The 16,408-nt window shown below is 37.0% G+C and overlaps 2 protein-coding genes across 4 annotated transcripts; one reads left to right on the top strand and one right to left on the bottom strand.

The window, feature by feature from the left end:
• LOC107621423 lies at positions 362 to 823 on the top strand. The gene has a single exon (XM_016323445.1). It carries the CDS (start codon positions 362 to 364, stop codon positions 821 to 823), a length of 462 nt encoding a protein of 153 aa, XP_016178931.1.
• On the bottom strand, positions 8,082 to 12,156 carry LOC107622851 (cystathionine gamma-synthase 1, chloroplastic). Of its 3 annotated transcripts, XM_016324897.2 has the most exons (11): positions 11,458 to 12,154; positions 11,179 to 11,282; positions 10,880 to 10,953; positions 10,458 to 10,626; positions 10,135 to 10,194; positions 9,836 to 10,039; positions 9,571 to 9,657; positions 9,334 to 9,441; positions 8,916 to 9,011; positions 8,685 to 8,803; positions 8,082 to 8,502 (listed from the first exon to the last, which is right to left on the bottom strand). In XM_016324897.2, exons 1-11 carry the CDS (start codon positions 11,969 to 11,971, stop codon positions 8,379 to 8,381), a joined length of 1,659 nt encoding a protein of 552 aa, XP_016180383.1. In that variant the 5' UTR covers positions 11,972 to 12,154; the 3' UTR covers positions 8,082 to 8,378. The 3 variants fall into 3 exon arrangements, with proteins under 3 accessions (XP_016180383.1, XP_020969974.1, XP_020969975.1); XM_021114315.1 differs by lacking the exon at positions 9,571 to 9,657 and having other exon boundaries at positions 11,458 to 12,155; XM_021114316.1 differs by lacking the exons at positions 8,082 to 8,502; positions 8,685 to 8,803 and having other exon boundaries at positions 8,928 to 9,097; positions 11,458 to 12,156.

The raw sequence follows: 16,408 nt of genomic DNA, 5'->3' as shown, positions 1-16,408 counted from the left end.
GATGCTGGTGAATGCTGCTTATACAAAAACTGAAGCAGAGTTTTATTACTGGTTTGACATCATGCGCACTGAGAATCCGGCCATGTGTGACTGGGCCAACCGGATGGAGTATGACAAGTGGATCCAACATGACGATAGCAGTAGACGGTTTGAGCACATGACAACCAACATTAGTGAATGTGTGAATTCCGTGTTAAAGGGAACTTGCAACCTCTCGGTCACTTCGTTGGTTAAGTCAACTTATGGGAGGCTTGCTGAGCTATTCGTGGTCCACAGATAGACGGCGGAGGCACAACTGGGATCTGGGCATGAATTTTGTCAGGCGTTGGTGAAGGCTATTGATCAGAACATAAGAGACTCCATGTGCTTCACCGTCACATTATACGACAGGCACCAATCGGAGTACACGGTGGCTGAGACCACACCGACCGGAAACTTCTCGCTAGGTAGCTATCGAGTTTTCCTTAAGGATCACACATGCGATTGTGGCCACTTTCAGGCGCTCCATTATGCATGTTGTCACGCCATTGCATGTTGCTCACACTCGCGCCTGAATTGGGCGTCATATGTTCACGAGGTGTATCGTATGACTGAGGTGTTCAACGTGTACAAGCAAGGTTTTTTTCCGCCTATCCCAAAAGACCTATGGCCCCCATATGCTGGACCGACAATCATTCCTGATCCTAACATGAGGCATGCTAGGGAAGGACGTCCGAAGGCAACCAGGATCCGTGGGAGCATGGATCAGTCTGTTGAGAACCACCCGAAGCGCTGTGCGCTCGGCCGTCAGCTTGGTCATACGCGCAGGAACTGTGACCAGTGAAGACATACTACTGCTGGGGATGGCTAGATGTTATGATGTTTATGGTCTTGTTGTTGTCGTCTATGTTGTTCTAGGAATGCTTAATTTGAGTAATGTTAGGTCTTGAATCAATGAATGTCGTTCGTTTGTTCATTGTATTAAGTTCGCCATTTTAAGTACTTTAATTTTAGATGTTTAAGTGAAACACGTTGGTATGCTTATGAATGAGCGTAATAGTTGTGACAAATGAGTTCATAACCATAGTTCCTAAAACATATATAACACACAAATGTTTAATACCATATAACAACAGTCTAAGACATAAAACCATAAAGATGCCGCTAAAAACATAATGAAACATAGTTCCCACCATATGTAAAAACAACACATAACTAATCAGAATGTCTGCGATATCCCTAAAGAACTCTGACTGACTAACAGGATCATAGATGTCCATGCCGACGGCCGCGGTAGTAAAGTCAGCGAATCCCTGTGGTCCGACACCACCGAACATCTGAGAGCTACCCCCTACATCATAGGTGGGCTGATCCATCCCTGTGTCCAAACCCCCAACATCCACACCAATAGCCTGGTGAGCACCATCATCCCCAGCAGATGAACCCCTACCTCGAGCCTGTCCACGACCATCCCACCCACCTTGTCGCCTGGCTCTACGTCGAGGAACACGATGATCCACAACACCTCCATCATCAGCACCACCTAGGTCCTCATCCAAACGGTCGTCGAGCCATCGTCACTCTTGATCGGTGGCACGTGTGCCTATACGTCAACGCCGGTCCACTCGCCTGTTGTCCGGTCTGTCGGGAACCTGCACCCTGGGAGGTGCCTGCGACGATCCTCTGTGACAAGCCTCCTCGGTCAACACAATCGGTCTAGGATCATGAAATGCAACATCTGGAGACAGGAATCTGTGGGCCACACGGCACCATCAGTCCAAGTACTCAGCTGATTGACCTGGATCAGCTACTCGATCGACCGGTATGACTGAATCAACCCTGTTCTCCCAATGCAAATGCCATTCCTGATAATATCTGGGGAACCATCAATCTCCACCCCTCCCATCCTTCGCATGGAGCCAATCTATGTTCAGAGCCAACTGAGGGAGATGCTGAACCCGCCGAACTGCGGAACCACCCTATCCACCTGATTCCATTCAATCGCAGCAAAATATATCAGCCTAGTGACCTCCGTCCATAGCCTACGGTGCTCGTCCACAAGTATCTCTGGATGAACAACAACAGCAACCTCGGGAGAAGAATAAGGATCCCACACAAACTCTCTCGGAGAAGGTAATGTTACGTTAGACCATCATAGTAAACATGAACGACTACTTCTAAGAGCAATAACTAAACGACTCACATCGCGGTCACGCAATCTATCCAAAGAAAGGCGTGCAGACACCACTCTTTGATCCACTGCATCGTTTCTCGGTAGATATGTTGCCCACCTACAAGTTTCAATAAAGCATGTCATAAGGGATGACAACACATTAAATTGAACAAGTTATGGACCGAAAAAAATAAACCGTACCTGAATACAAGTGGAAACCCGAACACATCAAAACCACTGGGTCTGAGCATGGGAAACCTCTAGAAAATCCAAGACTGTAGAAGCTGTAGTGGCCCGGCCAAGTTAACCACGTTTTTGTTTGTCGCACGACAAAGACATCTATACAACCAGGCCAGTACAACCGAGCCCCAGCTATATCGGCCCAAGTCGTCCATCGATGCCAAATAAGGCAACCACCGAAGGTAAACCCGGTTTGCGTTCTTGTCCGCAAACAGCTGAGAGGACAACAACATCATAATATAGGCACGCGCGTATATGCGCACGGTCTCTTCACTCGCATCTGCTGGGAGAAGTCGAAACCTCTCATGGAACCTTGTGTAGCACACCGTCATCTGCTTGATTTTATTATGCGGCAGTAACTTGCCAAACAACTCGCGAAACCACACCCATGCGGGTCTTCCGTTCTCTATCAGATTCTCAAAGTCAGTCAGGCACCCACTAACGGCCTCCCTATCGATGGGCAAACCCACCTGATATGCCACATCTTGCAAAGTGATGGTGTACTCCCCAAACGGCATGTGAAAGGTGTGTGTCTCAGGACGCCACCTCTCAACGAATGCGCTAAGTAGAAGCTCATCAACCCAGAACCACTGACTATTCAGCCTAGCCAAGTGATACAAGCCCGCGGTCTCCAGATACGGTATGATCTGGTCATGTAAAGGTATATTCTATTGTCTTCGGACACTGTTAATAACCCTAGTAGGCTGCAAAATGTGGATAAGAAAATCCTCAACCTACGACCAATACTAATAACAGCAAATATAATTTAAAAACATTATTATACAACCACATTACTTTTCTATTTTCTCTAATAAAAGTGATAAAAATAAATAACCAATAACAATAATAATAACATCCACGACAATAGTTACTAAGAAGGATAATAATAAAATTAATATGAATAATAATAACAACAATAACAATAATAACAATACCAACAATAATAATAACGACAATAACAATAGTAATAATAACAAGAATAATAACAATAATATGAATAATAATAACAATAATACTAATAATAACAAGAATAATAATACTAACAATAACAATAATAATAATACTAACAACTCCCAATAATAATAATAATAACATTAATAATAATAACAATAATCATAATAATAATAATAATAATAATAATAATAATAATACTAACAACTCACAACAACAACAACAATAATAATAATAATAATAACAATAATAACAATAACAATAACAATAATAGTAATAATAAAGTTGTATAACTAACCTCTTGGTCGATGTATCCAGCCACGTGCGCAATGCCATTTAATCGGTACATGCGAGCTTCGTCGTTCATGGCTCCACCACCCAAAAGGTTCAAAACTCTCAACGCCTCCCCAGATTTTCTCTCAACCACCAAGCTTCCAAAATATTTGCTTTGCCACAAACTATCCGTGATGACTTACAGCGGATCTCTAATTTATATACTTCATGCATAAACCGTGGTAGCCAACCAGGTTTTATGCCCACAAACTTTCTTCATAAACCGTGGCTACCAACGACGGTTTCTAGCAAATTGTTTCCTTCCTAAACCATGGTGACCTACCATGGTTTACTTTCAAAGCTTTTCCTTCGTAAACCGTTGTAAGCTGGCATGGTTTACATGTAAATAGGAAACCGTGGTTACCTCCCACGGATTACATAACAATAACAATAAAAAAGGACATACACATAAGCTTTCTCTCATTTATTTTATTCCAGTACATTGCCCTATTTTTTATATTATTTTTTTTAGTGTTCTACTTTTTCATGTATATTATTATTTCTTATTGGTTTTTAGTTCATATGAAAATCGTGGAACCCTTTCTACGGTTTATGCCTATTTTCCATTCTCACAGAAATCGTAGGTTTCTGGCAAAATGCTTCCTCAACGTAAACCGTTGAAACCCACCAGCAGATTCTGTATATTTAGAAACCGTGAAACTCCTTTAGCGGTTTACATCATTTTATAAAAAATTGCATTTTTCGTATCTAAATTATAAAAGTTGTATTTTGGTAATTTTAATATTTAAATATTTTATTTTTAGTAATTTGTCCGAATTTAAAACCATATGCATATTAGTTCTAGTGTTAGAGATTTGTGTACTTGGTGAGGCTCATAGTTGCATAATATAACCAATTTGATATCAACATCTGATATGCATTTCCAGGAGTTATAGCCAAAATTTAATAATTGTTGAAAGACAATTTTGTTTTCAGCCTAATCTTTAAAGGGGACTTTATGTGTTTTTGCCAATACACAATATTTAAAATAAATTCCAGATTCAATGAAGTTGTCATTGACACAAAGTAGCACTAAATCGTTATTCTCATTTCTATTATATGCTTAGTTTTTTTGAATAGAAAAATACTTAGTTTGACAAGCATTTTTTTTTGCCTATTCTATCATCTGGACAAAAAATATATCAACCATTTCTTTTGGAATCTGATTATGTGATGAATTGGATTAGTTTCTTCTACTGAATTTGATGAAACTTTTAATCACTTGAGAGATAGAAGAAACTAGAAAGTGTAAAGTGTAAAGTGCAGTTATTTTAGTGATAAAATCAAAAGAGTAGAGATGAATTGACACATGAAAGCAATGATTGAGAGGGTGTTACACTATTTTCATGCCATTTCACTACAAAACATGTTAAATTATCACAAGCAACAATTTTACAGATGAATACCCCATTTTTCTTTCTGAGTCCTGAATTGAATTCAGTACTCCAGATTCTACAATGTGCAAAAGATAAATAAAGCAGTCATATTAAGTCACAACAAACCAATGGAACCAATGTGATAGTGATGAGTGTCCATATCTGTCATTTGGAGTCTCACATCGGAGTAATTAACTAGTGTACTGACATAACAGTTAATATAAAAGACAGAGCATGCTACTTTTACAAATCACGCAGCCACGTAGTGTGCACAGAGCGAACTATTCTTTCGCCTTTTACTAAAGAATACCGTGTGCACGCTGCATTTAGTGAACTTTTTCTTTTTAATATTGTATTACTAGAAGTGAAATCCTTCATCATGAACCAAACTATGTGTTGAGCACAACTATGGCCATTTACAAAACGTCAGTGACGTTTTGTGTTTCTTCAATTAAAATAATATTTTTTATTACAAAACGTCAGCGACGTTTTGTTCTTTCATGATTAAAAAATTTTTTTTATCGCAAAACGTCAACGACGTTTTGTGTTACTACCACAACCGTGTAGAACACCAAAATGATCAAATATTTTTGTATTTCACATTAAAATTATTCATATATAAAAATTTTAGCCGCATTTAGTGGCATACGCTAATTTTTGAAAGAGCTCTTCTTAGTTGGAGTGGCTCTGCAATCTAGTTTTAAATTTTGGAACAATAATATATATTCTGTGTGATTATTAATTAGTAGGTAAAATTAAAATGTAAGATGATAGACTTGGTATATATATTACCTATAAATAATATTACCTATAAATAATATGAAAGTGTGATATTCATTCTACAACTAACATCAAACTCATGAATTAGTAGGTGATAATCTAACTATTTTGTATGAGTCTAATTTAATACCCAATAAAAAATTTATATATTATTTGATTGCTTTTCATAAATTCATTGAAATAACATGAGTTTTTTCTACCTAGTAAATATGAAAATTGAAAGTGAGTAATAATAAAATAGCATGAATATAATTTTTATAAATTATATATAATAAAAAAGCAACCAAAAATTTAACTAAGGTAAAAAAGAAAAAAAAATGTTAAAATTACATATTCATCTATTAACTAATATATTCAATATATTTTTTTATATGAATGATTAATTTAATAATTAATATTAGTATATAAATAATATAATTGAAGAAGCAAATAATTTTTTTTTCAAATATCAAAATGTTTAGAATACTAACTTACACATAACTTATGTAATTTAGCAATTTATCAATATAGTGTGTGAAAATAAATCCAATTTACTAGCAAATAAACTAAGCTTAATAAGTTTAAATTTAACCCATGTAATAATAAATTTTCCAACTCAATTTACCTAATTATTCATGAGTCAATTTGACTTACTTCTAACTTTATTTTTTTGTGATTTTTTCTAATTTTATTTATGAGTGTACAATCTACTTAAAAAAAAAAAATTTGCCTGATATTTTTTCTATGTTCAGGCCTTATACAAAAAAGATTGTTTATGCTCATTTTACCTTCTAACAGAGGAACACTTACCACGGTTTCTATGCAAATAACTTTTGAACGTAAACCGTGAAATTCACCCACGGTTTATATATATATTTAGAATTCGTGGGACCCTTCCCGCGATTTGCATAAATTTCTAAAAAATTGCATTTTGGTATCCAAATTGTAAAAGTTGTATTTCGGTAATATTAAAACTCAAATATTATATTTTGATAAATTACCCTTATTTTTAGTTATCAGTTAGCCATCAATATTTAAAAATATGAAATAAAATATATTGTTAAATTATTAAACTAAAAAAATTGAATTAATAACTAAATGATAACTAAAAATAAATTCTAATGACTTCCTAATATTTTTTTATTTTATTCGTTGATTGTTGAAAATTATTTTCTTCAATTATTTGAAAAAAAAAAATATATGTCTAGGCCTATTTTCAAGAAAGCATCCATAGAAATTAGAAAGCTATCAAGGGCTAACAAATTTCCAGCTCCGCGGAACATGAAAAATGGCTTCGCTAAAAGTTAAGAAACACACCTTTACAAACCAAGCTTTCGGGGCATATGGATAGAGGAGACAATGTATAGGTTTAAATACTCGCCAACTACTTACCCGGTCTGAAGCTTACGATGAGCTCCTAGCTATGAAGCATGGATACTTTGTTGAGTTGCCGTGTCTGCGTGTTGGACACATTTCGGACACGACATTCATCGACATTCGTCCGACACGCATGTCTGCTGTGTCTAACCGTCTCTTAATAAAAAATTCTTCTCCGAACACACCTGGACACACCTAAATATTATCACGTGTCAGCGTGTCCAGTCTTATTCTTAACTTATATTCTTAAAATAAATTTAGATATAGCATATATTATTATTTATTAAAACAAAAAAATATTTTAAATACTTGATATAATTAAAATAAGACATTAAAAATAATAAAAGAATTTAATTTATATTTTAATATCAATAAAATATCAAAATATCATTACGATTTATCTAAAAAATATTTTATATTTTATATGTATGCGTGTCCCCGTGTCATATAAGATTTTAATATCGCGTGTCCCTGTGTCATATAAGATTTTAAAATTCGTGTGTCGACGTGTTCTGTGTCGTGTCCGTGTATCATAGGCTCCTAGTCTTCATGTACATTAAAAGCAAATTACCAAAATCTTGACCAATTCACATTATTTATATTAAATCTCAATGAGTAGAGATGAATGAAATATCATATTCCGTCCCGTAGATTGACATATGCGAACCGCTTCCAAAACTATTATTATAAACATAAAATTGAACAGATAAAATAACCTCCAGTCCCTCAAGATGTTATCACCGCTAGTGACCGAACCTCTACTACTTTTTCTTTCCCCTCTCCAAAGTCCAAACTCTTCTTTTATAAGGATAAAATAACTTTTTAAATTTTTAGCATACAAAATTATTTTAATTTCAATTTAGTTATAATATATATCTATAGATTTGATTTCCAAGTCAAATAATTTCAACTCCAATCATTCCATACATGCCCATAGAGATTTGATTTATAACCTACGTCCAAAGAATTTATTCTTAATAATGAGGAAACACATGAGGTTTAAGCAACTCACTACACCACCCACTCAAATTAGATGGTAATAATATACCCTACATAGAAAGAAAACATAAGGCGAACAGAACATTCAGTGATCAAAATCAATTGACTCGCCATACTAATGATAGCAAAAAGGAACAGAGAAGAAAAGAGACACTCCAAAATGGGTAGGTGAAGATGGTATGACCAGGTCTCTATATGGCTTCCAGAGCCTGCAGGATATCATCCTTCAAATCTTCAAAGTCTTCGACTCCAAAGCTGAACCGAACCAAGTTGTCATGAATCCCATACTTAGCCCTTTCAGATTGAGGAAGATCCCTGTTTGCAAGATACATTATACGGACCAAAATCCAAACATAAATCATAATTGCGGCAATAAATCAAATAGTAGGACCACTAAAGATGCTTGCACCAAAGGGGTCACATCCATGTAGGACCCAACCCCCCATTATGGGTAGTAGTTTTATATCATGCTCATGACAAGGAATTAGAGCAAATACCAGTAAGACATGATTGCAGGTTGATCCACAATGCTCTCACAGCCACCGAAGGATGGAGCTATATATGGAATTTTCAGCGAATCGACAAACTTTATGGTGGTCATTAGGTCCCCATCAATCTGCATAATTTCACAAAACCATCCGAAATGAGCAAATAATAATGTTAAAAACAGTGTATTAAAGACAAAAATGATTGCTAGTAGCAACCACATACTGGAATTAAAAACCCACCTCAAAACTGACAACACCACCAAAGCCAGTCATCTGCCTTTTAGCAAGCTCATGTTCGGGATGACTTGGCAAGCCTGGATAGTAGACACACTTCACCTGCCCATTGTATGATGAGAGATTAGAGTTTAAAGCCAGTTCACACAAGATCACAGGCTCGGTACTTTTATCATTTATCCATCATACTACAAAGTACAAACATGTACATTACCATTATAGTATATATATAGGAGAAAATGTCATCATGAACAACATACAGAAAAAATAAATGTAACTTTGACGGATAGGGGAAAAAAAGTTTGATAGTATAGTTCAACCATGGATGTGCTTAAAATCTCAAGCACAGACTAATTTAGAAAATCTAAATACTTGTTTGCCAAAAGCAGATTATAAATACAAGCAAGTTGCAGGTAACAGGTACCTTGGGATGTGCCTCTAAAATTTTGGCCATCCTCAACCCTGTTGAATTCTGCTGCTGTACACGAAGATGCAGCGTTTTCATGCCTCTAATGATTAGGTATGCAGCATTCTGTACATTGAAAACATGTTGCATTAAGATTACAACACAATCTAGTAATATAACCTTCCACACAGACAAAATTGCATAACAAACCAGCAGAGAGTTAAGAAAGAGGTTTGTAGTAGTAGAATGACTCACTGGATTAAGAGTACCACCCAAAACATGATGCAAATTACGAATTTGTGAAACCAACTTATCGGGACCACTTATGCAACCACCAAGGACCTAAATCAACACACCAAGATATTCTTCAATGCTCCACTATGAATAAATAAACTATGGATTGTATAATCTGCAACTTCCTTTAAGTGTTTTTTGTAAGAAAAAGGAAGGAGGAATGGAGAGAAAAGATGGTGGGAGGGAAGGGGCTTCAAACAACATTTTAAATATAAGGCTGACTTACATCATTATGTCCAGCAATGTACTTAGTTGCAGAGTGCACCACAAGATCAGCTCCAAGGGCAAGGGCCTTCTGGTTCAACGGTGTGGCAAATGTACCATCAATGCAGACCAGAGCGCCTTTTTTGTGGCAGAGCTCTGAAACCAGCTTAATATCAACACATCTGAGGAATGGATTTGTAGGAGACTCAGTGAAGAACAATGAAACCTGCACATTCATATAATACCTTCTAAACTCAATACTGCTTATCAATTACAAAGAAATCTCTTAAACGGAAACTAAATACTCTCTTCACCACTCACATTGTGCTGTTCCAATGCAGATTCCAAGGCACCAACATCAGCAGGATCAATTATGGTGGCCTGCTCAATCAGAAACCAATGATAGTTTCATTCTCAATCCACATTTCAAAGTCAGAACTCTATGCATTTCCCCTCACAGAAAAAGTTCGGGAAAAGAATATAGTGTGAATTACGAAGGAAGCACAGAACTTTGCATAAAGGGAAGTGAAACACTAATTTCCCCCTCAAGTTGTTCAACAAATCTTTAGCAATTTTCAATAACAAGAAACCATTTCCAATACAAACAGAAGACAATAAAACAACCAAATAAACTAATCACTTACAGAAATTCCCATCTTTGGAAGGATGGTTTCAATGAAAATCCTAGTCTTCCTGTAGCAATCTGTGGTGGTCACCAGATGTCCACCAGCCGGCACCAGTGCCATCAGCAGGACTGTGCTGGCACACATGCCTGATGCCATGATCAAAGTTGATTCAGCACCTTCCAGTGCACTGGTTGAAAGAAGGCATCAAGAAACCCCATTAGATCCTCGTCACAATTAAAAAACCAGATGATAGGAATGGAGTGAAATTCTTATACTACTTGAGAAACAGAAACCTCTTGTTCTGTGACATCTATCATGTTAAGCACCAGCCCTTGCTCTAACAAAATTCTACGGTATAGTTGATGTGTTTCACATTCAACATTCAATGTTAACAAAATTACGAAAACAAGAATCTCTGTCAACAAAAATCAAATACAAACCTTATCTTCTCCTCCAAAACCACGGTAGTTGGGTTTCCATAGCGTCCATATTCAAAACTAACTTGGCGTTTTTCCTAAAAGACAAATGAAATGACCACCAATCATATATACAGAAATATAGCATAAATTGATTCAATCACGAAATATACAACTCTACAGACATACATATAAGATTATAAGGTATGAATAACAAAATCTGAAAATCCACACGATAATTTTGCATCATTTACAAACTTCCCATGTTCATAGATCAGATAAAACCAAACTTCATTTAATGCTTCAAAAGAAAGATTTAGTACCTTGAAATCAATGAGATCAGCGGTTTTCTTAAAGAAGTATGCAGAAGTGTTCACTACAGGGGTCGTAATAGCATCAGTCACAATGCCCCGACCTAACCTTTCAGCTGGAAAACAAAAAAATAATAAATGAAACACCTTTTGTTAATTAAAATAATTAGCTTTTGGTTCCCTAGTTGTTCTCTTAACTAAAATAACAACATTAATTAAGAATATCAAATCATTAATTAATTCATTAATCTTGGATTCTTGGGGGGAAAAAAGAAAAGAAGGATAAGGTACCGGCATGAATGGTTTTGCTTGCATCTGTTAACGAAGAATAAGAAAAAGTGTCAACGGAACCCTTAAACTGTACAGTCCCGTTTCCATCTTCCTCCTCCTCGGCGGCGGCAACGACGACAACGTCCTCGTCGCCGGCGACCTCGGCGGGGGAGAGGGAGATCGGGGTGGCGGAGGCAGCGGCATCAATGACGGAGGCCGCCGGTGACGCCGGAGCTCCGGCGGTGGAGGAGGAGGAGGGAGAGTTGTTGGACCACGACGCAGCGACGATCTGAGCGACGCCGATGTTGCTGCAGTTGCGGCGGGCCTTGGTGCTGAGCTGGCGCTGGAAATTTGGCGGGAAGCGGAAGATGAGTGAAGGGGAAAGCGAGAGGGAGAGAGACCGAAACGACGCCGTTTCGAGGCGGCATCGTGAGCGAAGGTTCTCGAACCTCGGCGGAGGAGCAGAGAAATCGGGATCCGAACGGCACTCGAACGGGGAAGAAGAGAAAACCTTGCTGCAACTCGAAACGGCCATTTTCGATGTCGTTTAGGGTTTCTTCTCTTTTCTTTTTCTTTTTTCTTTTTTTTTCCCCTCTTCCCCTCTCTTCTTCTCTTCTCAGTTCACTCTTGGGTATGAGAATTTGAGGGGAGGAACGAAATTTAAAATGAACGAATGAATTATGAATGAATGGGTTATGGCCTTATGGGTTTGGTGGGGTTGCAAAATGGATTTTTCCTTTTATTACTATCACACACGCAACTGACGCAAGTGGGGGTTTTCCATTTTTGTTAAAATATTAGTTTTGTTTGCTTCTGCGAGTTTTAAACGCTGGCTTTTTCTGTCGTTTCGGTGTTAACTGTTTGTTTAATTTTTTGGTTACCATGTGTGGTTTCACAGGGGGCGCGGCGGAGGTGACAGCTATTTCCACTAGTACAATTTTGACCACGCGGGTTTAAAAAGAAATTTTGACAAGGATCTATTTGCAAATTTACCTGCCAGTTTTTATCCAACATCCAATAATCAATTTCGTTCATTTTTTTTTATTTTAGCCCAGAGTAAATATTTAATTCCATACGAGGGTATTACAAAACGGTTTCCTTATACAATTAAGTATTTTTGTCGATTAAATATAATTAAATTAGTCCAAACTCAATAAAAATTATTTCAGTGAGCATAAATTACATATTTTTTTATTTTTTATTTTTACGTATTTTTTTTATCGTTATTTTTTATTAGTGCTACTGATGCTAAAGAAAAAAATAATGATAATGATGACGACGACAATAATGATGATAAGAAAGAGAAAGAAAGAAAAATTTTAAATTATGCATAATTTATTAGAAATAGTACTAAAATTTTTTACAGAAAAGCTCTGCATACAAGCCCTGATGACTTGTATGGTTTACAAGTTCATTAACAAATAAAACCCCAAAACGCGCTCCAAGGGTTACGTTGTATACACGCGCTATATAGAGATCCCGCGTATATCTAACTACCAAATTTAAAAGATTTGTTTCCTTCTTCGTTTTCGTTATTTGCAGATTTGCTCGTTCTTCTTCTCGCGAAGCTTCCCCTGGTTTCTTCGATCGTTCTTTTCCCCTCCTTTCTCACTCGTTTCTTCTTCGTCATTTACGTTAGTTCCTCTCTTTGTAACTCCAGCTTCGTTTTCTATTTGATTTTTTATTTTCTGAAATCAAAGCTGAATCCAAGCGAAGTGGATTATGAATTTGAATCTAACGAAGTTCCTGAGGTTTGATTTACATAGGATTACTATGAATTTTGTTGCAGTAATTTGTATAGCATTGTGTAGGTGAATAATTCGTGAACATTGACTGTCAAAATAATGCATGAAGATAAATTTGTGGATTGAATATAATGTATTAGTTTTGATTAATTATCTGGAATTTATAGCAGACGATCAGGTGTAGATCAAAACTTTTTTGGGTGTATTTTTGCAGGAAGTGTGGGTGTATTTACAGTTTACTGCTTTTTCTGTTATTTTAACTGAGTTGTTGTTGTTCGGGTGTATTATATCAGACATGATTGTGTGTGTTTTTAGTTTTTGACATGGTGTATTCTGCAGCCTGTGTATTTTCAGTTTATGGCTTTTATTGTCATTTTAGTTGAGTTGTTGCGATTCGGGTGTATTATATCAGACATGATTGGGTGTATTTTTAGTTTTTGACATGGTGTATTCTGCAGCCTCTCTCTGTTGTTGATGACCAGTTTGTTCCGAAGGTTGGAATGACCTTTACCACCCTTGAAGATGCTGGAAAATTTTACAGGAACTACGCCAAGGCTGTAGGTTTTTCTACAAGAGTTCGGGGCATAAATAGGAAGGGAAACAAGATTAAGAATCAATTGATTACATGTAGCAGAGAGAGAAAATGGAAATCTAAAATATCTCCGACCGAGAAGACTAATCCGACAGCCGATTTAAACTGTCCTGCAAGAATTTATATACACACATTGAAGGATGTCGGTGCTTGGATCATTTCAAAGGTTGTGTTGGATCATTCACACCCCTGCTGTCCAAGTAAAGCAGAGATGCTCAAACAGCACAGGGAACTAAGTATGCCCATTCGTCGTACAATAGAGAATAACGAGGAGGCCGGTATCAGACCAAGCAAAACCTACCAATCATTTGTTGCGGCTGCCGGGGGTCACCGCGAGTTAAATTTTATCGAAAAGGATGTGAGGAATTACATTACCAAGGAAGTGCGGAATGTTTCCGAACAAGAAGATGCAAAGAAATTCGGGAAATATTTGTTAAGAATGAAAGAGAAGAATCAGAATTTCTTTTTTGAGCTTGAACTCGAGGAGGATAAATCGATTAAGCTGGCTTTTTGGGCTGATGCAAGAAGTAGAGCTGCCTTTGAGTATTTCGGAGACGTTATTTCATTTGACACCACCTACAATACAAACAGGTAACAAACTACCCCTGTTTATGATGCTAAATTAATGTATTTTTATGAATCCGCAGCAGAGGTGTATATTGGCTGTTTTTTTGGGTGTATACGAAGCATTTGTTGGGTGTACCTAATGATTTTTCATTCTGCACTATGGTAATTTGTTTCAGGTATAATTTGGTTTGTGGTTCTTTTGTCGGGGTGAATCACCACGGTCAGTCAACACTTCTCGGATGCTCTTTGATGAAAAACAAAGAAATTGAATCATTCAAATGGTTATTTTAATGTTGGCTTCGTTGCATGGGAGGAAACGCTCCGAAAGGGTTTCTCACCGATTAATACGCATCAATGAAAAGGGCTTTAGAGGCCTGTATGCCAACAACAATTCACCGTTGGTGTATTTGGCACATCATGAAGAAGATACCAAGCAAATTAAACGGGTACAAGGGACATGTAGATATTGAACAAGAAATGAGCCAAGTTGTTTGGAACTCTCATAGCAAAGACTCATTCGATAGGAATTGGAATGATTTTCTACTGAATTTTGGTCTTGTGGACAACAAGTGGCTTTCAGGTAATGTTTGTTAAAAATCTGCAGCAGAGGTGTAAATTGCATGTTTTTTCGGGTTTATTTATAGTCTGTGTTTGGGTGTATTCTAATTCAACAAGTTTGTGGTTACTTACGACTCAGTTGCAGTCGAGGTAAAATGCCAATGCTTATTATTCGAGTCGAGAGGGATACTGTGTCGTCACGCACTAAGCGTGTTAAGCTTTGAACAAGTAAGCCAAGTGTCACCGAGATATATACTGGAACGATGGAGCAAGAAGGTAAAGAGGCGACACACACACATCAAGAGCAGCCACGACGAGCCATTGTTGGAGCCAAGAAGCAAGAGGCTTGACCAATTGGTTTTTCGTTCGCAAAATATTTGCGAATTTGCATCCAAATTGGAGGAGCTGACTGCAATTCTACACCGTGTGTACGATAATGTCATGGCTGAGATGGAATCATTAAAAGCCAAAAGGAAGGGGACATCTTCTTTATCCCATGAAGACGCCAACTTGGAATCCGTTAACGAGCTTCAAAGCCTGCCAAGGATTCGAACAAGAGGACGTCCAAAAAATAGGCTAGGTTCAAAGTTGGACAAACAGATTGCAAATGCCACAAAGAAGAAGAAAACGAAAGTTTTAAGCGAGGTAAAAGTAATGTTCTTTAAATTTGTGGTGATTGAGTTTATTTTTCTCGTTAATAGTTTAACTAATATGTGAGTTTCTTATATTCAGATAAACTTGTTTGATGCTGCATCAGTGGTGCATTCAAATTCCAGCCAATATCAAGGACATGTTATGAATTATCAGTTCAGGGTACCAGGAGTAGGGGATAACTCTTTGGGTGTATAGTTACAGAATATGGGTGTAAAAGCACTATTCTTTTGGGTGTATTTTTGTGAATTTTCTTGTGATTCACATTCTACATATAGGTACATATATATAATATTAGGTAGCGTTTGGTGGAGAGACAGAGACTGAAAGACTGAGACTGAGAGACAGAGACTAAGAGATAGAGACAGAAATAAATCTCAGTATTCAGTTTGGTGCAAAATGAGAGACAGAAACTAAAACAAGAATGAAACTCTAATTTAATTTGTCCAAAAGGTAAAATTGGAATTAATTAATTGAAATAAGTATATTTTAGGTATAAAATGTTATTAAAGTTTCAGTCTCTGTTTCTAAAAATTTCAGTCTCCTGTGTCCTCATTTTTTGGAGGTACTGAAATACTGAAATTTTAGGGACAGAGACAGAAATTTTAGTACCAGTCTCTGAACCAACAAACATGATACTGAGTCTCAGTCTCTCAGTCTCTGTTTCAGTACCTCAAAACAAACGCTACCTTAGGGTTCAGGGTTTTAGGGTTTACAGGTTAGGGGTAAGGGTTTATGTTTTAAGTGTTTAGGGTTCAGGGATTTAGGCTCAAAGCATCAGGGGGATAGATTTCAAGGTGTATATTCAACTTTGTTTGGGTGTAAAAAATCGCAGGTTATGGGTGTATATTTGATTTGA

The sequence above is a fragment of the Arachis ipaensis genome, chromosome B10, assembly GCF_000816755.2.
Source record: "Arachis ipaensis cultivar K30076 chromosome B10, Araip1.1, whole genome shotgun sequence".
NCBI lineage: Eukaryota > Viridiplantae > Streptophyta > Magnoliopsida > Fabales > Fabaceae > Arachis > Arachis ipaensis.
This window is presented reverse-complemented; position numbering and strand designations above follow the sequence as displayed.